The sequence below is a fragment of the Ailuropoda melanoleuca genome, chromosome 16 (genome assembly GCF_002007445.2).
Source record: "Ailuropoda melanoleuca isolate Jingjing chromosome 16, ASM200744v2, whole genome shotgun sequence".
NCBI lineage: Eukaryota > Metazoa > Chordata > Mammalia > Carnivora > Ursidae > Ailuropoda > Ailuropoda melanoleuca.
Genome location: NC_048233.1, coordinates 7,081,532 through 7,106,396, shown reverse-complemented (window position 1 = coordinate 7,106,396; position 24,865 = coordinate 7,081,532). Strand labels below are relative to the sequence as shown.

At 51.3% G+C, this 24,865-nt stretch overlaps 1 protein-coding gene across 5 annotated transcripts in view; it reads left to right on the top strand.

Annotated features, from left to right (window-relative positions):
* Positions 1-22,157, top strand: part of SCNN1A (sodium channel epithelial 1 subunit alpha) — a 32,271-nt gene extending 10,114 nt beyond the window's left edge. For 4 of the 5 annotated variants that reach the window (XM_034645097.1, XM_034645099.1, XM_034645098.1 and 1 more), the window contains 11 exons: positions 9,742-10,007; positions 10,822-11,014; positions 15,024-15,127; positions 15,521-15,684; positions 16,126-16,224; positions 16,424-16,541; positions 19,699-19,777; positions 19,902-19,959; positions 20,110-20,165; positions 20,314-20,389; positions 20,760-22,157. In XM_034645097.1, coding sequence (XP_034500988.1) covers positions 9,742-10,007; positions 10,822-11,014; positions 15,024-15,127; positions 15,521-15,684; positions 16,126-16,224; positions 16,424-16,541; positions 19,699-19,777; positions 19,902-19,959; positions 20,110-20,165; positions 20,314-20,389; positions 20,760-21,140 — 1,594 coding nt within the window. In that variant the 3' untranslated portion in view covers positions 21,141-22,157. Of the gene's footprint in view, positions 1-9,741; positions 10,008-10,821; positions 11,015-15,023; positions 15,128-15,520; positions 15,685-16,125; positions 16,225-16,423; positions 16,542-19,698; positions 19,778-19,901; positions 19,960-20,093; positions 20,166-20,313; positions 20,390-20,759 lie in introns of all 5 variants that reach the window. The other variant, XM_034645101.1, reaches the window with a different exon arrangement.
* Positions 22,158-24,865: the final 2,708 nt, after the last annotated feature.

Below are 24,865 nucleotides of genomic sequence, written 5' to 3'. Positions count from 1 at the left end.
TTCCCATTCAGCCTCATTTTCCTTCCTTGGTGCCCGTGGGCTTCTGCTCCTCTTCTTCTTGACCCTCTGCTGCTTCCCTGGCCTGATCTTTCCCCCCACTTATTCCTCTTCACCCCCTTGGGCCATGGTGGAGACCTGGGACCCCGGACCACTCTGAGCCAGAAGGGTGGGGAAGGCAGGATGGTGGGAGGGACAACAGGCTGGGTAGTAGGCTCTTGATAAATATTTGTACTTGGAAGACACAGGTAGGAGATGGAGAGGGGTGGGCTCCATCTGTTGAGGCCTTCATATTACCTAAGGTTTTGCAGGGGCCGGGGTCATGGGCAGGCCAGGAGCAAGCACCACAGAGTGAGACCAGAATGGCAGGCTGAGGACGCGTGTCCACACAGAAAGAATCTCTCCTGCTTGCCTGATGGCCGCAGGGCTTAGCGGAGAGAGTGCACCCAGGACAGGTGGGGAGTCAGGGAAGGCCCGCTAGCATGGGGAACAACGTTGAACACTTGCTACATGCTCTCCCCTGCTCTGCGTGCTTTATTTATTTATATTTTTCCTTTTTTTTCGTGTTTTAGAGATTTTTTTTTTTATTTGAGAGAGAGACAGAGATAGTGAGAGAACATGAGGGGGGAGGAGAGGGAGAGGCAGGCTCCCTGCTGAGCAGGGAGCCCTCTGCCTATGTGGGGGCTCCATCCCAGGATCCTGGGATCATGACCTGAGCCGAAGGCAGACGCTTAACCAAATAAGCCACCCAGGCCCCCTGCACTGGGTGCTTTATAAGCATTATCCCATTTAATCTTGGCAAGTCCATGGATAAGAAATTATTATTATTTCATTTAGAAATGGAGGTGAAATAATTTAAGCAAGGTCACACAGCAAATAATAAAGAAATAACAATAGTAGCTAACACTTCTGCAGTACTTAATGTATACCAGATGTAAGTTTACATTTTATGAAATTATCTAATTCTCCCAAAAGACTTCTGAAGTAGGTAGTAGTATTAGTCCCGTGTTCTATATGAGGATTCTGAGGCCCAGAGAGGTTAAGTAACCTGCCCAAGTTCACACAGGTGAACAATCACCCTGCCACCCCCAACCCACCCACCCCACCTAGCAGCCAGTGTATCTCAGGTTACGGCTGAGTCACAAACCAAGTGTGTTTGATTTCAAGCTCTTTCTCCCTCTGCCCTTTAAGGAGGGGCTGGGCGAAGGCGCCACAGGGTTGCAGGCTGCTGGTGGGTCCATGGGGAAGAGCAGGAATAAGATGAGGGGTACTCAAGGTGCCTGGGCGGCTCAGTCGGCTCAGGTCACAATCTCGGGGTCCTGGGATCAAGTGCTGGGCAGGCTCCCTGCTCAGCGGGGAGCTTGCTTCTCCCTCTGCCTTTGCCCCTCCCCACCTTGCTCTCTATTTCAAATAAATAAATTCTTAAAAAAAAAAAGATGGGGGATACTCATTAGGAGTGCAGGAGAGAGGAATCCAGGGCTCTTGGCTCCCGTTCAAGGAGAGAGGCAGGGGTGGGTGGACAGGTTAACGCAGCCGGGCGGGTGGTGACCCGAGTGTGAATCATGGCTGCTGGCTGGCAGCAGGTGCAGGAGACGGGCCAGATGAATGAATCCTACAAGGAAGTGGCAGGGAGGAGATGTAAACCAGTGGACAGGATAGAAGAGCTGGTGAGATAACAGGAATGAGGCAGATTCAGAGCAGGGATGCCCACGGCTGGCAGCAGGACGTCCACGGCCAGCAGAGGCAGAGTGGTCCTGGGCTGCTTTGTAATTTCTGGGAGAGGGGGCAAGGGCTTAAGACCTTCCATACTAAGCAAGGAAGTGCTAAGAATCCAGTGTGAAGGGTCAGCTAGTGCAGTCCCTTTCTTTCTGTTCAACAGAGGGCTTTTTTCACCCAAGAGAGAGAGCCAGTCATATCCACATTCACAGAAAACAGAGCCCAAGAACATATTTTTCATCTAGTCTCAGAAGGGACTGAGGCTGGACTTAAGGAGAAGCTTGAGATTCTCAGACAACAAAGGTCATGGGATCCCTTCCCAAGATGGCAAAGCAGAGGCATGGCACAGGGGTGGCTGAGGAGAGGGGCAATTCCCGAAAGAGAGACACTGTGGAGAGTGAGGGCTCTGAGCTGGGCCTTCTATCCCTAAGCCTGTAAGTTCTCGAAAGCAGGCTCTGCGATGGCAGGCCTGGCAGGGACCAGAGCCCAGACGCTTAGAACTGCCCTCCTTGGCCCCAGTGATGGGCTCCTTCTCATGTCAGGACCCTCCCCAACTCTGTAGCAGCTGTCCCTAGAAAGTTCTTCCTTAGGGGCACCTGGGTGGCTCAGTTGGTTGAGTGTCTGCCTTTGGCTCAGGTCACGATCGCTGGGTCCTGGGATCAAGCCCTGTGTCGGGCTCCATGATGGGCGTGGAGCCTGCTTGGGATTCTCTCTCCCCCTCTCTGCCCCTCTGCCCTCCCCTACCCCTGCACCTGTGCACTCTCTCTCTAAAAAACAACAACAAAAACGTTCTTCCTTAGGTAAAGCTGCAGTTGACCTCGATTAAAACTTCTAGCCTTTGCTCCTGGTTGTGTCTCTTTGAAGCAACCCTAAAGACATCTCCTTCTTCACCCACCGACCAGGCGGTGTTCAGGTGTGCCTAGGACAGCAGCACCTGCGAGGTGCAGCTTGCAAAATGCACTATCAGATTCTGAGCCTCCTAACAAGCTTGTTAGATAAGGAAGGAGATTTCTCCCGCCGAGTCAGATGAGAAAACAGAGGCTCTGAGAACCTACAGGTTTTGCAAAGGTCACCCAGCTGTTATGTGGAGGGGCCAGGACTGGAATCTGCTCTCAGGCTCTACTTTTTTAAGCCCACAGAGTTGCATGGTGGATAAGTGGCAGGCAGTGCTCCCGTGTCTCCGTGGCCTGCTCTTCTCCACCCACGGTAACGATAGCAAAACAACAGCAAGAGTTGCACAGCGTGTCCTCTGCCGGGTATTCTTCTCAGGACTTTTCATGTATTAACTCAACCGCTCCCTGTAACAATCGATGCCACAAGTACTATGAATGGTCCCATTTTACAGGTGGTGAAGCAGAGGCAGAAAGCATAAGTAATTGCTAGAAGGCAAACCATCTAAACAGTGGGCAAGGCTCAGACATCCGCTCTGAGAGCGGATTAGGACTTAGTTCCTTAGTTCCTTGGATGAAATGGTTTCTAGAGCTGTCACCAGCCGAGCTGTCCATCCTCAGAACAAGCATTAGTTTGTGAACATCTGTTGTTCTTAACATGTTGCAGCCGGGACTGTGTTGAACATGCAATCTGAGAGCTCGGAACTGACTCTAGAGGGGCTGACTGTGCCTGCAGGGGGGCTCACAGCTGAGGGGCTGCTCGAGGGCACCTGCCCCTGAACATGGTGTGGTGAAGGCTGAGCTCCCAGAGGCCGTGTGTGTGTCGAATGTTTCCATCAGGGCTGGCTGTTTACAGCCCGCCGGGAGGCAGGTTGGACGCGCTGAGATGTGGAGGAGCATGGGGCTGAGGAAGGGGCCAAGGAAAGGAAGTCAAGGTTTCTAGGTGGTCCCTGGAGGAGGGAGGGCGGAGAGGAGGTGCCCAGATGCACACTGGATGGAGAGGAAGCTGGTGAGTTTCCAGAGCTCACCCCTGCCTAGTGCTTCCAGAATACTGGCTGAGAATGCCCTACTAGGGTCCTCCTGTGGGGTGGGATGAAGGCCGGGGCAAATCCAAGGCTGCCCAGTGAGAAGGGCTCTCGTGTGAGAGAAGGCCGCCGACGGGAAAGGGGGAGGAAGGGGATGCACACAGGAACACGGCTCTCAGTCTCCCTGCTCCTGCTAGTCTGTCCTGAGCAGAGAAGAGGGGCTGGAGGGGAGATGGCCAGCTGCAGGGAAAGGAGATTTTGCTGCCCATTCTGTAGTGCTTCTGAGCCCGGAGGCAGAAGGCGTGGGAAAAGCAGGGACCATGAAGTCGACAGGCGTGGGCTCAAATCTTGGCTCTGGGACTTCCTTGCTGAGTGGCCCTGGAGAAGCTGCCCCATTGATGGATGGTCCTCAGTTTCCTCAGCTGTCAAATGGAGATAGTAATGCCTGCCTGACTGAATTGCGTGAGGCTGTACCCACCCTTCAACGTAGCGCTGTAGTGACCGCGACTGGGTAGGAGGTCAAGGTTGGAAGGCTGGGCTGTCTTCCTGAAGCCCCACGTTTGCATTTTTTTTTAAAAGATTTTATTTATTTATTTGAGAGAGAGAGACAGAGAGAGCACAAGGAGGGGGAGCTGCAGGAAGAGGGAGAGGGAGAAGCAGACTCCCCGCTGAGTGGGGATCCAGACGTGGGGCTCTATCCCAGGACCCTGAGATTCTGACCCAAGTGGAAGGCAGACGCCTAACCACCTGAGCCATCTGGGTTTGCATTCTTTCTTCCCGCTCTGGCCCTGCTCTCCTCTTGCCAGCGCCCTCCTGCTTGGAGGATAAGATCTGATGTCATTAGTGGGTTTTACTCAGTGTCACTTCTCTTAGTTCTAGGTGTCAACCCAAAGGGAGGGAGAGATTTGTTTTCTGAAGGGGTCATATGGGAACTCCGCTCCCTTCCTTAAGGCTCCCCTCCCCCCTCTACTAAAAGGAGAGAAGCCGACCTTGGGGAGGGAGTGTGTTTTGTATGGAGCCTGGCCTCTCCTGGAGGTGGGGGGTGGGGTTTCGTGAGTCGCCTCTCTGGAAGAGGCAGGAAGGAGCTGAATGGAGGGGGGCACCAAGGGGAGAACTGGCATAGGGACAGCCTGGGGCTCCGTGGGGACGAGCAGTGTGGCTAGGGAAGGTGATGAGTCGATGATGAGGGTGAGGGGGGTGTACAGGGCAGAAGAGGGCACAGAGGAACTTGAGACAGCTTGGGGGGGTGTGGAAAGGGAACGCTCAGCCAGAGGTGTGATGGCTGATGTGAAAATAACTCCAGCCAAGGTGGCAGACCCAGATTCTTCCTATGTGACCAGGAGAAAGACAGCTGAGTTTCCTGGGCTTTAGGCTCCTGTCCATGTCTTCCTGATATATTCAGTGACCACTTCATTTTGTGTCACTGAATATTTTCTTATTTAACCCCCCCCCGCCAAGAGCTTCAGGTGGTACACAGATCTATGTTATGCCCATTTTACAGGTGGGGAAACTGAGGCTGGATTCAGAAAGGTTGCGTTACTTACCACCATTACCCGGCTAGAAGTGTGTGGCCGGAACGCCAGGACCCACATCCAGTTAATTCTGGCTCCAGTGCTCCTTCTGGGAGCTTGCCAACCTCCTAAAATAGCCAGAGCTGCAGGGACAGAGTGGAGGACAGTGTGATGGATAGAGTGCTTTCTGACCTGGTTCCTGGCTGGGTGACCTGGAACGAGCCACCTGCCTCAGGTTTTTCACCTGTAAAAAGGAATGACAATAGTATTAGCTAACAGTGGCCAACAGTTGCTGAATTACACTGAAGATTACATTAAATAATGTGCATTCTAATACCACAGTGCCTGGCTCAGAGTAAGTGCTCAATAAAGACTGTTTCTGCCGTCCTTTTAATTACCCATCACAAGCAAGTCTTTGGGAATGTCAAGCACACACCTTTGACCTGAGCTACGTTTTGCGAAGGGATGAAGGGCAGCTGGAGCTAATGCCTGGTGTCCAGCCAGCTAGACTTAATGAAGGAGAGAGAAACAGCCAAGTGGAGGAGATAAGATACGGCCTAGAGATTAGGGACACTGGGGTTCTTGTACAACAATCTTGTTTGGGTCCCACCCTTTCCCACTAACCTGGACACACAGGTATTTGACCTCTTCTCCCTCTCCTCCCCTCCTCTCTTCCCTTCCCTCTTCCCTCCCCTTTCCCCTCCCCTCCCATCTTCCTTCTCCTCTCCCCTCTCCTCTTCCCTCCCCTTTCCTCTTTTTTTTTTTTCAGAGACAGAAAGAGAAAGTGTGAGTGAGGGGAGAGGCAGAGGAAGAGGGAGAGAGAGAATCTTTTTTTTTTTTAAGACTTTATTCATTTATTTGACAGAGAGAGACAGCCAGTAGGAGAGGGAACACAAGCAGGGGGTGTGGGAGAGGAAGAAGCAGGCTCATAGCGAAGGAGCCTGATGTGGGGCTCCATCCCATAATGCCGGGATCACGCCCTGAGCCGAAGGCAGATGCTTAACCGCTGTGCCACCCAGGTGCCCCGAGAGAGAGAATCTTAAGCAGGCTCCATCTCACCACCCTGAGATCATGACCTGACCCGAAACCAAGGGTCGCACACCCAACCGACTGAGCCGCCCAGGTGCCCCTTGACTTTTTCTTTAATTGAGGTATAATTGGGCACCTGGGTGGCTCAGTGTGTTCCGTGTCTGCCTTGGGCTCAGAACACATCCCAGAGTCCCAGGAGAGAGTCCCACAGTGGGCTTCCCGCTCAGTGGGGAGTCCGCTTCTCCCTCTCCCTCTGCCCCTCCCCCTGCTCCCTCTCTTTCTCTCTTGCCCACTCTTTCTCACAAATAAATAAAATCTTAAAAAAATAATTGAGGTATAATTGATATACAGTAACAGGCACAAATCTTAGGTCCTCACTGAGGTTTGACAGTCATGATCCTGAGCATTTCTATTACCTGGGGGCCCTCCAAAGTCCATTCCTCTCCATCTCCACGGTCATTCCCTGACTTCTGTCACCATCAGTTAGTTTGATTTGTTCTCAGACTTTATATAGAAGGAATCACACGATGTGAATTTCAGTTTTTTTGCATGTGTCTGGCTCAACTTACTGATTTTACCAAACTTAATATTTCTGAAATTCTCCAATGCTTTTTGCCTGTATCAGCCTCCATTTATTGCTGAGAGGTATTGATGGACATGCGGGTTGTTTTCAAGCCTTTTGGCTATTATGAATAAAGCCGCTATGAACATTCACATACAAGTCTTTATGTTTTCATTATGCTTGAATAAATAGCTAGGAGTGGAATCGGGTAAAACATCCGGAAGTGAAATTGCTGGGTCATAAGGTAGATGTATGTTTAACTTTGGTAGTCGAGGGCTTCCAAACGGCCCTCCACTGTGCCGTTTTAGATTCCCACCAGCTGCAACTCCAGCTGCTGTCCATTCTCACCAGCATTTGATGGTGTCAGTCGTTTAGGTCTAGCCTTTACTTATTTATTTATTTACTTATTTATTTATTTTTAAAAAGACTTTATTTCTTTATTTGACAGAGATTGAGAGCACAAGTAGGCAAAGCAGCAGGCAGAGGGAGAGGGAGAAGATGGCTCTTTGCTGAGCAGGGAGCCCGATGGAGGGCTCAATCCCAGAACCCTAGGACCATGACCCCAGCTGAAGGTAGCCGCTTAACCGACTGAGCCACTCAGTTGCCCTTCCCCCCTCCTTTTTCTAAGTAGGCTCCAATGCAGGATCCTGAGATCAAGACCTGAGCTAAAATCAAGAGTCAGATGCTTAACTGACTGAGCCACCCAGGCGCCCCTAGGTTTAGCCTTTCTAATGGGTGTTAAATGGTACCTTGTTCCTTTTTTTTTTTTTTTAGAAGTTTGCCTTTTAAAGAATTTGTATTTTTTGTTGTACAATATTCTATCAGTTTCAGGTGTATACCATAGTGAATCAATCATTATGGTTTTAATTTGCATTTCCCTGAGGACTAATTATGTTGAGCACTTTTTCATGTGTTTAGGGACTATTTGTGTATATCTTTTGGTGCGTTTTTACTTTTATTATTTTTGTTTTGGGTTCATTTAAAAACAATTTGCCTTTTTATTGATGATTTGTCAGAGGTCTTTACATTGCAGGATAAGTTCTTCCTAAGGTATTTTTTATTTTACTTTATTTTATTTAAATTCAATTAATTAACATATAGTGTATTACTAGTTTCAGAGGTAGAGTTTAGTGATTCTTCAGTTGCTTCCTTAGATATTTTTTATTCCAAAAAATGTTTGCCTACCTCAAGGTCATGAAGATATCTTTGATGTTTTCTACTAGAATCTTTCTGGTTCTGAATTTTATGTTTAGGTCTGTGATCCAAACTGACCTAATTTTTGTGTATAAACTGAGGTGGAGATTGAGTTTCCTTTTTTTCTTCTTCTCAATACAGCATACAGTTGTTCCAGCACCATCTGTTTGAAAAAATTATTTTCTCCATTGAATTGAGTTAGTGTTTTGGTCAAAACTCAGTTGACTGTACATGTGTGAGTTTATTTCTGGACTTTATTCTGTTCCATTAATCTACTGTCTATCCTTATATAAGCACTACACTGTTTTGATGACCGTGGCTTCACAGTGAGTTTGAAGTCAGGGGGAGTCAAGTACTCCAACTTTGCTCTTTTCCAAAAAGAAATTTTTTTTAAAGATTTTATTTATTTGGGGGGGGAGAGAGAGACAGACAGACAGACAACAAGGGGGGGAGGGGCAGAGCGAGAAGCAGACTCCGTGCTGATCAGGGAGCCCAATTCCCAGGACCCCGGGATCATGACCTGAGCCGAAGGCAGACACTTAACCAATTGAGTCACCCAGTCACCCCCCCCAAATAGTTTTGGGGGTGCTTGGCTGGCTCAGAAGAGTTCATGTGAGTCTTGATTTCAGGGTTCTGTGTTTGAGCCCCACATTAGATGTAGAGATTACTTAAAAATAAATAAATAAACTTAACAAAATTGTTTTGGCCACTCTACATTCTTTGCATTTCCACATATGCGTCGGAATCAGCCAGTCTGTTTCTTCAAAATGTCGGCTGAAGTGTTGCTAGGGGTTGTGCTGAACCTCAAGACCAATTTGGGAGACAACTATACAGAGTTTCTGACCCGTGAACTCATGTAACTCTCCATTTGTTCTGGTTTTTGAGTTCTCTCAGCATGATTTTCAGGATAAAGCTCTTGCCTATCTTTCATTAAATTTATTCCTGGTATTTGATGTTGTCCATGTTATTTAATATGGTGGTGTTTTGTGGTTTCATTTTCCCATCTTTTTGTTGCTATGATGTAGAAATACAATTAATTTTTGTACATTGGTTTTGTACAACCATGTTGAATTTATTAGTTCTAGGTGTCTGTTTTGTTTTAGTAGATTCTAGCCCTAAGGCACTGCTACTATGGACTTTCATGATGGAGATGGTATTAAGGCCTGTACTGAGAAGGAATGTGATGATTTATACTGGACAGTGTTTAACTTCTGGTGTTTGGGCCCCACCCATCACTCATTAAAACTGAGTCTTTGATGGGGAGGGGCCCCCTGTGCGGCATCTGTAGTTTTAAAGTTCCTGGGGAAATTCTAGAAGTGCAGTTAAGCACCCCTAATTTAGAAGGTGCCGGGTGGCAGACGGGCCCAAAGGCCACTTAGGGGCATCCGAGGGGACCCGGGTGAGATAACCGGCACGCCGCGGGTCCGAGGGAGCGTGTGGGTGCAGGACGAGGCCACACCCTCTCCCGCCTTGGAAAAGGGCAGACGAGTTCCGGGTTCCCATCTCGGCCAGGGCGAGTGGGAGGAGAGCGCCCCACAGACAGGCGCCTCCCGCCTCTCCCTTCTGATAAACAGGCCGTGATAAATGCCGTCACCGCAGGGGCTCACAGTCGCCTCCACTGCCCCCGCGGAACACCTTGTCTACGCCCCCACGTCCCCCGCCCTCCGAGAGAGCCGGGGAGCCACCAGAGCTATTCCCCGCAGGCTTCCCCATGATGAACCGGTCCGGTTTCGGGCGAGGAAACTGAGGCCCTCAGGGGTCAGGGACTCGCGCGAGGCCGTCCCCCAGTCCGACCCTCTTCCCATCGCGCTTTCCAGGTACACGCAAATTAAAGGGGAGCTGGAGGAGCTGGACCGCATCACGGAGCAGACGCTCTACGACCTGTACAAATACAACTTCTCCAACACCCTGGAGGCCCATCCCCGCGGTCGTCGCGACCTCCGGGAGACCTGGCCGCACCCCCTGCAGCGCCTGGCGGTCCCGGCCCCGCCCTCCGGGGCCCGCCAAGCCCGCAGCGCCGCCTCCATTGTGCAGGACAACAACCCCCAAGTGGACAGGACGGACTGGAAGATCGGCTTCCAGCGTAAGGCCCCGCCCCCAGGAGGCCCCGCCCCCGCCCCGCCCCGGCGCCCCGGCCTGGGCGGCCTTTCCTGACCCTGCCTCTGTTGCCTAGCGACGGGAGGCGGGACCTCGTCGGCCCGCCGGCAAAATACATTAAATAACTAAATAACATCTCTCCGTGTGCCGGCTTGTGGGGTCTCCTCGCCCGGGCCTCAGTGGGAGCGTTGCAGCGGCCGGAAGTCAAATCTGTTGTGGAAAAAGCACCTTTCTGAATCCGTCAGTCCCCACTGGTGGGACTCGGGACCCACCAGTAGGGAACTAGGGCTCTGTCGGCCTAAGACAGAATAAGGAGACAGGAAAAGGAGAGACTTAAAAAAAATTGTTTTAATAAAAAATAAAAGGGAGAATAAGCGGAAGTGGGAGAGTAACGGAGGAAAGAAGAGAACCCTCTTTGGGGAGAGGGGACCATACAGCCAGGAGACCTGGGTTCTAGTCCTAGCTCACTTGCTAGGGCAAACCTCTTGATTCCTGGGTCTTCCCGTCGGTAAAATGGGGAGACGAATGCTTGCCCCACCCTCTTGCAGAGGCTGTATAAATGACACAAGGTGTGTACAGCTCCCGTCTCCTTGGCCAACCACTCCCTTAAGTGCATGCTTTCCTGGTCCACTCTCCTCCGGGCTTCAGCTTCCGCCCGCCTTCTGTTCTTCCCCACTCCTGGCTCCCCAACCCTGCTCTGTCAGTCCACGGGACCCCAGACCACTCATTCTTTGACCTCAGCCTGTCCTGCAGCCTGTACCCTGCTGCTGGCCCTCTGACACTCCGTGGTCTCTGTGTCTAGTGCAACCAGAACAAATCGGACTGCTTTTACCAGACTTACTCGTCAGGGGTGGATGCAGTGAGGGAGTGGTACCGTTTCCACTACATCAACATTCTCTCGAGACTGCGGGACACTTCTCCGTCCCCGGGGGAGGACATGCTGGACAACTTCATCTTCGCCTGCCGCTTCAACCAGGCCTCCTGCAATCAGGCGTGAGTCCCTCCGGCCTGGCTCCGTGCTCCCCACAGGGTCTCCTTCCCCGAGCGCAATGTGAGGCTCATATGGGCAGCACCCAGGAAATGCTCCGTGCAGGGAGGAGGGGGAAGCACCTACCCCAGGTCCGAACCTCTTTCCCATGGGTTATCTTGCAGAGGTTGTGCTGCTCGCCTCCTTCAGGGCTGGGTCCGAGTGAGCCAGCTTATAATATGCATGCCCTGGGAAGGCTGGAGTTGAGGTCTGGCTTTGAGACTCCAATGGCAGGAAGCATGCTTCTCCATCTTTCTAAGGCCTCTTTGTCACTAGCACAAAACTCCAAAGTGCCTGGAAGGTCATCTTCTCAGAGGAGTTGGACAGTAATGGTTTGGTGGCAACAGCGTGGATTGAATCAGGGAGGGAAACTGAGGCCCTGCTCTGGCTCTGTAGCTTCCTGGCCTGGTGACTCTAGGCATTTCACATCACTCTTCGGAGCCTGTGTCTTTGTTTGTAAAATGGGGGGGGGGGAGAAATGAGATTCTTTCAATGTTCATTCAACAAATACTGTTTACTATCTGGGCTGTGTGCCAGTCACTGTTCTAGGAATTTGGGATACACCAAAAGGGAAAACATATATACTCCTTGGTCTTTTGGCACTTTTATTCAAGCGATGAGGATGTTGATTATACCCATCTCCATGTTCATGAGATAAGTGTGGGGGCATTTTGTAAACTGCAGTGAGAAATGGGTCTCATTGTTCTTGAACTCAAACAGGTGAACGTGTCTTGCCCTAGGCCGCCAGGGCAGCCCTACCTAAGGATCCTTCCCACTCCCCTGCACTGCCCACCAGGCATTCCCTCTGCCAGAACTCCAGTCACAATGTCCTTGCAAAGAGGGGGTGGCAGGTGGCAGCCTCTGTCCCCTCCTACCCCCCTTTCCCCTCCTACTCCTGCTCCTGGATCTTCACGTTTTCAGGTGCCATCCCGCTGTCTCTGCCTGTCTGAGGAAGGGGGCTGAGGCAGTATCTCCACTCTCTAGGGGCCCTTCCTTCCCATGTTGCTGCAGAATGGCAGCAGGGACACGTGTCACCTGGTTCTGCCCCCATCCTCTCCTGGCACACACGCTCTGGCCAGTGCACGATTTTGTTCCTGTCTCTCTTGTCTTCATGTTTGTTTGAAGACAGGAGCTACCTGCTGGAAAGCTCACCTGCCACCGAGTGTCTCTAAATGTCACCTTCCCAAAGATCCTCTCACTGTGCCAGCCCTGTGCTCCTACCTCCCCGTCAACGGAAAGTCCAGAGTTCATCTCCGTCTTGACGGTTAGGTCACTTAGCTCAGAGCCTTGTCATTTTTTACCCGGCTTATTATAATCCCCTCACCTCCTGTTTTTCTGACTCCAAATCCTCTCTTTATTCTGCAACTTTTTCAGTTAGTACTGCTTAAAATCCTCCACTGTCTCGCATGGCCTCTGGAATCGAGTTGAAGCCCCTTTCTCCTTCCTTCCGTAATCTTTTCTCTAATAACAGCTTGATCAAGATACAACACACCATAAGATTCATCCTTTAATGTATACTATTCAGTGATTTTTAGTATATTCACAGAATTGTGCAAGCACTATTTAATTTTAGAATGTTTTCTCACCCTAAAAAGAAACCCTGCACCTACTAGCAGTCACTCCCCATTCCCTCCCCTCCTCCAAGCCCTGGAAACCTGGAATCTGCTTTCCGTCTAAATGGATTGCCTGTCGTGGGCATTTCGTGTACATAGAATCATACGCTGTGTGGCCTTTGTCTCTGGCTTCTTTTACCCAGCATAATGTTTTCAAGGCCCGTCCATGTTGTGGCATGTATCAGCACTTCAGTCATTTCTATTTTTAATTATATTTATTTTTTTAAAGATTTTATTTATTTGAGAGAGAAAGAGTGAGAGCGAGCATAAGTGGGGGGCCTGAGGGGGAAACAGAGGGAGAGGCAGAAGCAGACTCCCCACTGAGCAGGGAGCCTGTCACAGGGCTCGATCCCAGGACCCTGAGATCATGACCTGAGCCGAAGGTCAGACGCTTAACTGACTGAGCCACCCAGGTGCCCCCCATCTTTTTAAAAAAGATTTATTTATCTACTTGAGGCGGGGAGGGGCAGGGCAGAGGGAGAGAGAATCTTCAAGCAGACTCCCTACTGAGCGTGGAGCCTGACGCGGGGCTCAATCCCATGACCCATGAGATCTCAACCTGAGCCAAAATCAAGAGTTGGACCCTCAACTGACTGAGCCACCCAGGAGCCCCAGCACCTCGTTCTCTTTATGGCTGGATAATATTCCATTGTATGGCTAGCCCACATTTTATTTATCTGTTCCTTGGTTGATAGACATATGGACTGTTTCCATTTCTTAACTATTATGAATAATGTTATGAACATTCCCATACAAGTTTCTGTAGGGATGTATGTTTTGATTTCTCTGAGGCATACACCTGGGGGTAGGCTTGTTGGATCACAGGGTAATTCTGTATTAAACATTTTGAGGAGTTGTCAGACTATTTTCTAAATAGCCGTCATCCCATTTTACATTTCCCCAGCAGTGTATGAGGGTTCTAAATTCTCCCCATCCTTCACTTGCTACCATCTCTTTTACTTTAGCCATCTTAATGAATGCCTATAATCTTAATAGCAAACTTATGTAGCTCTTACTAAGTGCTGAGTGCTGTTCAAAGTGTGATTTCATCCTTCCAACACCCTTGCGAGGTAAGTACTGTTATCGTCCCTGTTTTCTGGAAGAGGAAGCTGTAGTACAGAGAGATGAAGGAGCGTGGTTGGTCCCACAGCTAGTCCGCGTTAGAGCAAGGGTTCAGGTCTGGGTAGTTTAGTTCTGGAGTCTGTGCTTTTAACCATCATGTTACATGGCTTCTCATGGATTCTCCTGTTGTGCTGAATGTGTGTCTCTTTATAGGTGTTTTTGCAAAACATATATGTGATGGATGCATAAGTGGTGCTGTCTCATTTCACCTCTTTTTTTTGTTTTGTTTTGTTTACTAAGCTCTGTTTTTAAGGAGCATCCATGTGGTCCCAGCTAATCTGTTGGTTCCACCTGCTGCATAGAGCCCATGGTGTGCGTCTGTCCCATCAAACCTGTCTGTGCCCTCACTCCCTTGAGCAGGGCTCACGGGCCCTTCAGGACTGGCTTCTGCTCATTTCTGGAGCCTCTTCTCCCATCCCTCCCTGAATCCAGCCTTTGCTCTGGAAAGGCTGGCTTCCTAGCACTTCCCAGAATGGGCACCCATCCTTCACATCTCAGGCCAATGGAATATTCCAGATCATCTAGTTCCAGTCTTCACATTTGACAGATGAAGAGAATAAGCTTCAAGAACATGACTTGCTCAAGGCCATCCCAGCAGAACCCTGCTCATTCCTGCCCTGGGTTCTGACCTTCCTCCTTTTAGCTCTGTGCTCACCACCGGCCTCACTGTCTCCTCTGACTCTGTTCCCTCCCAGTTCTCCACTTGATTCGTTTGATCACTGTTTATTAACCATGTCCTCTATCGTCTATGTGCCAGGAACTATGCAGTTAACCCAGAGATGATACAGAGATGAATGAGCTGTGACCCCTGTCCTCAAGGAGATCACAGTCCAAATGGGGAACTAAGATTTAGATGCGTGAGAGGCTAGGGACACTGCCAAAGTCTTCATAATGCAACACAGTGACACAAGAGGTCACAAGGCCAGTGAGGTCCGGTGGCCTGGTGGGAGGAGACTGGGCTAGAAGGTAGAGGACCTGTGTTTGAGTCCCAAGTTTGTCGTCATTGTTTGTGTGACCGTAGGCAGCTCCTTGACCTCTCTGAGCCCCGGCTTCCTCTTCTGTGATGTGGGCATGATGCCCTCACAGGCTATTGGTTGGAGTGGCTGAGGGAGTGTGGGTAAAGCTCCCAGGGTGTGTTGGCACATAGTAGGTGATCAGGAATCAAAGGTCACTGAAGTCCTGCTCTCTCTCACCCCCTACACTTTCCTTCTTGACCCTACTTTCTCTGTCTCCTGGATAGGAATTACTCTCACTTTCACCACCCTATGTATGGGAACTGCTACACTTTCAATGGCAAGAACAGCTCTAACCTCTGGATGTCTTCTATGCCCGGGATCAAAAATGGTGAGCCCCTGCTCATTCCCACCATCCCTGACCTCTGCCTCAGTGCTTCCCACGGTCCTGCTCACCCACATTTGCCCGCCTCGTGCTCATGTCAAGAGATGCTGTGTGTCTCTGGCCTCCCCACAATGTGCCTTTCTCTATGCTGGAAGGAGTCCTCTCTGTTCTTTGCCCCCATGGGTGCCACAGAGTCTGCTCTAGGTGTGATAGGAATCCTGTCCCAGTTCTGCCTGCCTACCCCCGAATCCAGCTCAGGGGTTACCAGATCTCTGTGTAGGTGGTCTTCCTGGTCTGGCCCTCCCTGGGAGCATTAGAGACTAGGCAGGTGGGAGAGGGGGTTTCCATCCCCTAACACTCTCCAAGACCTCCCCCACTCTGCTCCCTCTGCACCCCCAGGTCTGTCCCTGATGCTGCGCACAGAGCAGAATGACTTCATCCCGCTGCTGTCCACAGTGACTGGGGCCAGGGTAATGGTGCACGGGCAGGACGAGCCTGCCTTCATGGATGACGGCGGCTTTAACTTGCGGCCTGGCGTGGAGACCTCCATCAGCATGAGGAAGGCAAGTGTGCTGCCTCGGAGGCCTGGGAAGAGAGCCGCAGGTTGGAGAGGGCAGGGGAGGTGACTCGACAGCCAGAAGACTGTAGAGGGAGTTCGTGTGGGGTGGGTCTGAGGCAGGTGGAGGTCTTCAGGAGCAGAATCGGGGGTGAGGGGCTGGAGAAGTAGGGACATGAGGCAGGACCTTGGATGGGAGTGCTGAGAGGGGTTCAGGCCGTGCCCAGGTTCCCAGGGTGCTTTTGAGCCAGTGTCCTTGAAAGTAGCACTGGGATGGGCCTTGCGGGCCCCTAGGAGCATATTTCGAAATGGCGACGCAGACAGGAGAGGCTGGCAGGGTAGGAGATATAAATCCCCTGACTGAGAGAAGACAGAGGATTCGGGAAGGGGCCTGGGCCACTTGCTCTGACCTCTGACCTCTGATTTCATTGTGCATGTGGGTTCGCAGGAAGCCCTGGACAGACTTGGGGGCAACTATGGTGACTGTACCAAGAATGGCAGTGATGTCCCTGTGGAGAACCTTTATCGTTCCAAGTATACACAGCAGGTGAGACCAGCCTGTTTCTATGGCAACCATCTCTCAGGCCTGCACTGTTGGTCAGTCGAAAGTTGGAGGGGTGTGTGTGTGTGTGTGTTACAGGTGAAAAGAGGGGTGCAGAGAATTGCTTGTCCTTCCCTGCCTCTTCTGGGCTGTGTGGGGGGAGGGCAGGCCTGAACCCCCTTTGCCGTTGCCCTCTCTCCTCCAGGTGTGTATCCGCTCCTGCTTCCAGGAGAACATGATCAAGGAGTGTGGCTGTGCCTATATCTTCTACCCACTGCCCAAGAATGCGGAGTTCTGTGACTACAGGAAGCATCATTCCTGGGGTGAGACTGCAGGGAGCCCCCGGCCTGCCCCTGGGCCCCAGGACTTTCTTGGAGTGGGAGCGAGAGCTCCCCTCTGGGTCCCTCTGTGACGCTAATTCTCACTCTATCTCTCTCCTGTGTCCCAGTCCTTAGATGCACCTCTCAGTTTCCTCTCTCTCTTTCCTCTATCCCTGTTCCTCTCTCTCAGCTTCTCTCTTTGCATTTTGGCTTCTGTGTGTTTATAGAGAATTGCCCCATTTGAAAAAAACTCGCAGCATAAGGAAGGAAAAGCACGTGAGGAAAGTCTCCCTTGCTGGCTCCATGCTCTGCCTATAGCTTCCCCGTCTCACTTGCCAGGCACCGGGCAAGGCATAAGACCGCTTACTGGGTGCCGGAAGAAAATACTAGAAGTTATATGTATCTATCCAATTCCCTAACATCTTCCATTTTATATATGTTTTATAATGTACCTAATGGATTAGTTCTATAGTAGCAAATATGGAATTTATAAATCAACACATATATCAGAGTTACTTAAGATTTTTTTTTTAAAGATTTTATTTATTTATTTGACAGAGATAGAGACAGCCAGCGAGAGAGGGAACACAAGCAGGGGGAGTGGGAGAGGAAGAAGCAGGCTCACAGCAGAGGAGCCTGATGTGGGGCTCGATCCCACAACGCCGGGATCACGCCCTGAGCCGAAGGCAGACGCTTAACCGCTGTGCTACCCAGGCGCCCCTTATTTAAGATTTTTTAAAAAGACTATTTGGGGGAGAGAGAGAGAGCACAGGGAGGGGGGTAGAGAGGGGCAGAGGGAGAGAAGAACCCAAGCAGATTCCACGCAGAGCCCAACGTAGGGCTCGATCTCACGACCCTGAGATCACCACCTGAGTTGAAACCAAGTGTTGGACAACTAACCGACTGCCACACAGGCACCCGATTTAAGAATTTTTTTACCCACAGGAGGGCACAATCAACAAAGTTTGGAGAGCACTGAAATCTCCTTTTTATCCTGGTTTAGGAGTAGACAATCCCTGTTCCTTTCTGTAACTGTAGCTGAGTTATGCTTCATGGAAGCTCTGTACTAGGATGTTGAGTGAGGAAGAAAATCTCAGACAAGAAACTAGCAAGTAGGGGGTTGGCCATCCTGGCGCACATGCTCTTACCTGGCACAACTGACCGGTCCTCCCGAGGTCCTCCTCCCCAAGCTCCCCTCCTGCTGGTGGCTGTTGCTGGAGGAGATGAGCCTCCTCACGTGTAAAGGGATGGGGCAGACCCCGGGGGTTACTGTCTGCCTCTCCCGGCTCTGTCCCTGTGGAGCTTTCTGCCTCCTCCCTTCCCTGGGTGTGCTCCCCGTGGATCTCTCCTCTGCCCTGTACTTGGTAGTCCCGGCCTCCTGTTCTCATCTCTCCTGCCTTAGGTCAGAGCGCATCAGAGCTGGAGGGAAACTCAGGGGCCATCTGGCCTCACTGTTGCCTTTCTCACATGAGCAAGCGGAGGCCCAGGGGGAAGGTGTGATGTGATGGCCCTCTCCCGTGTGCAGAGCAGGGCCTCCTCACCCACTGCTCCTCGATGCCCCCAGTGATTTCTAAGTGGCTGTGAGTTTGAGGATCTGTGAGAGAAAAATAACAATGCTAATTGATGAGAAGCCAGGAGGATGGGGGAGAGGAACTGGGGGACATGGTCTGCTGCTTCCTAAGGACTCCTGACTCCCCAGAGGAAAGGGCCCAGCTGCCCCCCATGCTTTGCTGTTCCAGACCCCCCAGTCCTGGGAGATGGAGTGATTTGGGTTAGAAATGGAGGACTTCCAGACTGGCCAACTGAGAGTAGCAAGAATGACACAATAACCTCGCTTAGAACTTGGCAAATAGGGGAGAAGGGGGATCCATAGACTCACCCTCCCTCCCTTTTTTAGGTACAACTTTATTGAGAACATTTCTGTCCCAGGTAATTCACCCATTTAAAGTGCACAGTTTGATTTTAGTGTGGTTTTAGTTTTCAGTATAATCATGGAGCTGTGCAGCAGCCACAGTCAGCTTTAGAACATTTCCATCACTCCCAAGAGACTTTTTTTAAAAAAAGGTTTTATTTATTTATTTGTCAGAGAACGAGAGAGAGAGAGAGAGAGAGAGAGAGCACGCGCACACAAGCAGGGGGAGTGGCAGGGGGCAGGCAGAGGGAGAAGCAGGCTCCCCACTGAGCAGGGAGCCTGATGTGGGGCTCGATCCCAGGACCCTCGGATCATGACCTGAGCTGAACGCAGATGCTTAACAGACAGAGCCAGCCAGGTGTCCCCCAAAAGAAACTTTTTACCCATTGGCACTCTCTGAGCTCCCCATGTCCAGCACCCGTAGCCCCCCACCCCACCCCTGGTGACCATGAAGCTACTTTCTGTCTCTCTCGATTTGCCTCTTCTGGAATTTCATGTGAGGGCATCCTGTCCTGTGTGGTCCTTAGTGGCTGGCGTCTTGTATTTAGCACGGCATTCTCCAGGGCCATCCAGCTCGTGGCCTCTGTTGTACTCGGTTCCTTTTCAGGGCTGAATGATACTCCATCATACGGCTCTGCCTCGTGTGCGTGCCCATTCTTCAGTGGATGGACATTTGGGGTGTTTCTATTTCCTGTTTCTATTTTGTGTGTGAACATATGTTTCAGTTCTCTTGGGTAAAGACCTAGGAGCGGCGTGTCTGGGTCATATCGTAACTCTGTGTTCGACATTTTGAGGAACTGCCAGACTCTTTTCCAGAGTGGCCGCACCATTTCACGTTCCCAGCAGCAGTGTAGGAGGGTTCTAGTTTCTTCACATCCTCCCTGATGCTTATTTATTTATTTTTTTAAGGGCCGTCTGGTGGGTGTGAAGTGGCATCTCATTCTGGCCTAAGCTCATTTCTCTGACACAGTTGTTCCCAGTTTTCTTTTTGATTTTAGATTTTTGTCCGTATTCCACTCATCTTTACATACGTGTGTCCTGGATTGTTTTTGTTTGGGTTTTTGTCGTCGTCGTTGTTGTTTTCTGACTTAGCTTAATTTTTAAAACATTTTTTGGTGCGGCCACTCAGGAGGCATCGCCGTAATGCTCCTGATGATGTGGGTGCCCACATATTTTGGGAGACCTCTTGGGTCTGGGCTGGAGAAGGTGGAGCTGCCCCAGGAAAGTGGCACCTCTCTGCGCCCACAGGTTACTGTTACTATAAGCTCCAGGATGCCTTTTCCTCAGACCGCCTGGGCTGTTTCACCAAGTGCCGGAAGCCGTGCAGGTGAGTGTCTCCTACCCCTGGGGCACGGGTTGGGCAGTTGGCTGGGTAGAGCACAGGGTACTTGTCTAAGCCTTTGACTGGGAGAACCTCACCCCCATCACTGAGCTCCTTTCTCCATCCCCAGTGTGACCAGCTACGAGCTCTCTGCCGGTTATGCACGATGGCCCTCAGTGACATCCCAGGTAAAGTGGGGAAGGGGAGGGATAGGGGATGTGTGTGTGTCACACTGTGGTCTTCTCTGGGTATGCATTTGGGTGTGTTTGATGCCACACCCAGCCCTATAAGCCTGAAGAATAGGGGGTGACCCCATCGACAGCCCAGTTCTTTTCCAGGACTGGATCTTCCGGATGCTATCCCGACAGAACAATTACACCATCAACAACAAAAGGTCAGTCCTACCCTGGTCTGGATATGGAGAGGAGTCCTTGGGAGGGAGAGCCAGTCTAGGAAGAGGACATGATTGGGGGAGGGTGTTTGCGAGAGTCTGAGAAGTTAATCCATTGCCATTTCTTCTTACCCTCTCCTCAACTCCAAAGAAATGGGGTCGCCAAGCTCAACATCTTCTTCAAGGAGCTGAAATTCAAAACCAATTCTGAGTCTCCCTCTGTCACGGTATGTCCTTATTGAGCCTGCGATTCTCTTGGAGTTCTTAGCAGGTGGCTGTCAGGGAGAACAAGGGGGTGACTCTGTAGGGCCACGGGGGTCTAGGCCTCGAGGGTAGGGGAACAAGGAAAAGAGGGGGGTCAAGGGTGAGGTTGAGAAGGTTGGAAGAAGGGGAACTTGGCTGGGGGATGAAATCTCTGGGCATGGTGGAGGGAAGGGTGTGCCAGATGTGTATGACTTGGGCAGAAGGCGTTCAGGGGACCACCAAGAGGCTGAAAGGGGTGGGTGACGGCCTTATGGAAGGAGGGATGGGGCTCTTCTTCCAGGGCCAACCCAGGGCCCCCTGTCCTAGTGGTCAGTGTGCCCTTTTCCTTCACAGACGGTCACCCTCCTGTCCAACCTGGGCAGCCAGTGGAGCCTGTGGTTCGGCTCCTCGGTGCTGTCTGTGGTGGAGATGGCGGAGCTCATCTTCGACCTCCTGGTCATCACATTCCTCATGCTGCTCCGGAGGTTCCGAAGCCGGTACTGGTCTCCAGGCCGAGGGGGCAGGGGTGCCCAGGAGGTGGCCTCCACTCCAGCTTCCTCCCTCCCCCCCCATTTCTGCCCGCACTCCACATCCCCCTCTTCATCCCCACCGGGCCCTGCCACTTCCCCAGCCTTGACAGCCCCCCCACCTGCCTACGCCACGCTGGGCCCCTGCCCATCTCCATCCAGCTTGGTGAGGACTAGCTCCTCCACCTATACCCTGGGGGAGCCCTGAGGGGGAAGGAGAGTGTCCCCCCTCCACCCGAGGCAGGCGCTTCCCCTGGTGGGAGGGGACCAGGCTTGGCAGGATGAAAGAAATTTGGGGGACTTCCTCTTAGAGCTGCCCAACTGCCTTTGGTGTGGGGGAGGGAAGCAGGATGGATAAGGGGCTACCGAAATTGCCCAGCGAACAGGGACCAAGGAACCTGCCCAGAATTGCCCCGTCTTCTGTCCTGTACCCTCTGGTCCTGCCTCTAGAAGACGCTGATTTCCCTGCCCAAGCGCAAACAAGTCCGCTTTTCTCTTGGATCAGCCAAGCCAAACTTGGAGCTTCGACAAGGAACCTTCCTAGGAAACCACTGCGACCGGAAACAAAACACAAGCAAGGGCACACAGAGGCATGCACATTTCCTACCCAAAGATGACTGAAGCCAACCCCGGGCCTGGCCATGCTGCTCTCCAGTGACATGTTTGGTCCTCTTCTTGAACTTGAGTGGGGAACCCCACCCAAAAGCCCCCTTTGTTAGTTCTTGGGCAATTCCCCTTCCCAGGGCAGGGGCCCGAGCAGACCGATGTAGTAAAGGCTTGGCCATTCCTAGTTGGCCCCAGGACTCTTCCAGCCTCATCTGCCCCGCGCTCCCACAGAGCCATACCCCAATGCCTCTGTGTCCCTCATACCTCTGCATATTTGCTCAAGTTACTTCCTCAGCCTGGAAGCTTTCCACACCATCTGGAGAATTCCTATGCATCCCTTAGAACCCTACTCCGACATTCCGTGAAGACTTCTGCTCCTTCTTGCCTTCCCCAGAGTTGGTCACTTCCCTCTCCCTTGGACTCCCACAGCATGGCATAACTATTGGATAGCAGATGCTGCCATATACTTTCTTGTTCCTTTGTGTCTGCCTCCCCAACTAGACTGTGAGTTCCCTGTGGTCAGGGACTGAGTCCTGTTCATTTACGGATCCTCAGGATCGAGCCCAGTGTCACTCTTGGAGCAAGTAGGCAGGTGCCCAATAAACGTTTGCTGCATAAAGAATGTCTGGAGAGCTGTACGGGGGCACCATCGAGGGGGTAGGGAGTGGATGCAAGTCCCTGGGTCACTGCCCAAGCTCCTTGGAGGTCCCAGGGTGGGGGAAGGGGAGAGACTTCCATAGCCCTTGGCTTCACTATGGAAGCAGCCATTCTCCAGGGGCACTGGCAGAGACAGACTGTACTGCCAGCTCTTCCATGGGCGTTGCTGAGCATCTGCGAGGGGCCATCACCATGTTAGGGTGGGAGGGTGAAGCCATGCTGCTGCTCCCCTCAGGACACCTACTGGGCAGTGCTTGGGGTGACTCACCCTCATCCACTGTTTGAACTTCCTTTCCCTCTCCAACTTTACTTGGTATCATCAGTCATCCACCTCTCCAATTGCTGAGTGCCACTCTCCACCCAGTCACGAGATAACACCCGTACCTGCCCACCTCCCCATCAAATGCCTTGGAGTTGTGGGGTGGCAGGGGAGCATGAGACTTAGGCCATTTCCTTCTGGAACCTCAAAGCCAGCAGCAGGAATCCTCCTGCTTTTATTAAAGGAGAAATAGGGATGTGTGAGTGGAACCCCAGTTTGGAATCCCGGTTCCTTTGTCCACTCTAGCTTCAGACCTGAAGCCCAGAAGTTACTCTTCCTTATCGTCTTCGAGGACACCTCCCTGCTGCCTTTGGCTTACCCCTCTCATTTACAGTCTTCCCTGTCCTGAGGAGCCATGGGAACCCTGGGGAAGGAGGGGGAGGCGGTGAAGGGAGCAGAGAGGTAGAAAAGGTTGTGACCAGGAAATGACGTGAGGACTTCTGACTTCCCTTTCCTAGACTTGAGCTGATGAGGGGAAAATGGTGGTGTCACAACAGTCTCCTCTGTCCGAGCCCTCAGGTTCAGCCTGTCCTCATCTGCTCTCTGGGCCTTGCCCCTCCCTGTCCCCAGCCCCTCTCCTCTGGCTGTAGGACAAAGCTGGCTCTATTATGGATGACAGCAATCGGCTCCTCCCCCTCCCACCCCCCCCCAACCCACGCTGGAGTTTCTCCTGGCCCACTGCATTTCCACCCTGAGCTCTTTATCTCTTATTTATAGGGTTAGGAGTCAGAATGGGTGCCAGAAAAGAAAGGGTTTAGGTTGCCTTCTTTTCCTTATTGAGAAGGTTGGCAGGTGAAGTGACTTGCCCAAGCTCCTAATTCTTACAGAACCAGCCAGGTCTCCTGCTATGACCCATCCTGTCTCCCTTTGAGACATGGAGTCAGATGACGGGGCTGGGGCTAGAACCCAAGTCACCCAGACTTGGAGTCCAGTGTCCTTTAGATCACTCTGCTGTTGTGGGCTGTGTGTGTGTGTGTGTGTGTGTGTGTGTGTGTGTGTGTGTGTGTGTGAGAGAGACATGTGGGAGGGAAGAGCACTAACAGCCAATTCCGTCATCCCCTAGTTCGCCCCTCTCCTATTTCTCCGTCTCTGCCATTCCCTCCCTCACCAAGAAAAAATTTTCTTCCTCTGGAGAGGTCATGCCCACATTCTCACCTCCACCATGAGACTAGCTGGCCTTTCATATTCCTACAAGCACCAACCTCTCACCATCTTTTTATTTTATTTTATTTAAAAAAAATTTTTTTTTAAAGATTTTATTTATTTATTTGACAGAGATAGAGACAGCCAGCGAGAGAGGGAACACAAGCAGAGGGAGTGGGAGAGGAAGAAGCAGGCTCACAGCAGAGGAGCCTGATGTGGGGTTCGATCCCATAATGCCGGGATCACGACCTGAGCCCAAGGCAGACGCTCAACGACTGCACCACCCAGGCGCCCCCTCACCATCTTTTTAAGACAGAGTTTTATTGAACAATTTAATACCACATTTTTCAAAATTTAAAGTAAATACACATTTATCCTAAACAATGAAAAAAAACTCTCTTATTGTGCCAGGGTATGTGTAATGGCTTTGACAGTTGGCAGAGACTATTAAAAATTCCTTATAACATTAAAAATAGGGCATTAAAGTTGTTATTAATTGTGTAAACTATTAATTGTGCAACTCCTAACATTGCTACCACTTATTGAATGTTTAATATGTGGTAAACACTTCTTTTTTCAGAAGCTGGAGGATGGGGTGAAGTCAGCCAGGGGTGGGGGGCACCTGAGCTCCATTCTCACGCACAGATGCTCTGCCCTTGGGATCAAAGAGGGGAGGCCAGGGAGAGCCAGGGAGGGTGGAGTCCAAGAGGTATGGTCAGAGAAGGGGCCTGGAGCTCTGATTCCGACTCACAAAGACCTCTCCAGTCTCCCTGCATTTCTAGGGACCTCAGCATCTGGGGGACCTCGGGCCTAGGCTGGGCATTATGAAAGTCATTGTGCCCTGAGGATATTTGGGTGATTGTTGTATTCTTGTTGTGGGACTCATCTGGGAGATATCCTGCACAAAGGGGGGGGGGGTGGCCTGAAATACCCAGAGTGTGGTGTCTGACTCAAAGGGACAGATAGAAAAGTGACAATGTTGTCTATCTTAGCAAAACGGACCTTTGGACTGAAGTCGGGACTCGGGGGTTTCAGCTGACTGTGCAGAGATCATGCCATGCACGTTTCCGGTCCTCAGTTTTCCTATCTGTAAAACAGGGGGCTGTGGTAGATTATGTCTAACGTCAATTTGGATTGATAAATCAGAGAGTATTTGGGAGAGGGGCACTGAGAATGTACTGGTAAAACATGATAGAGATATCTGTAAT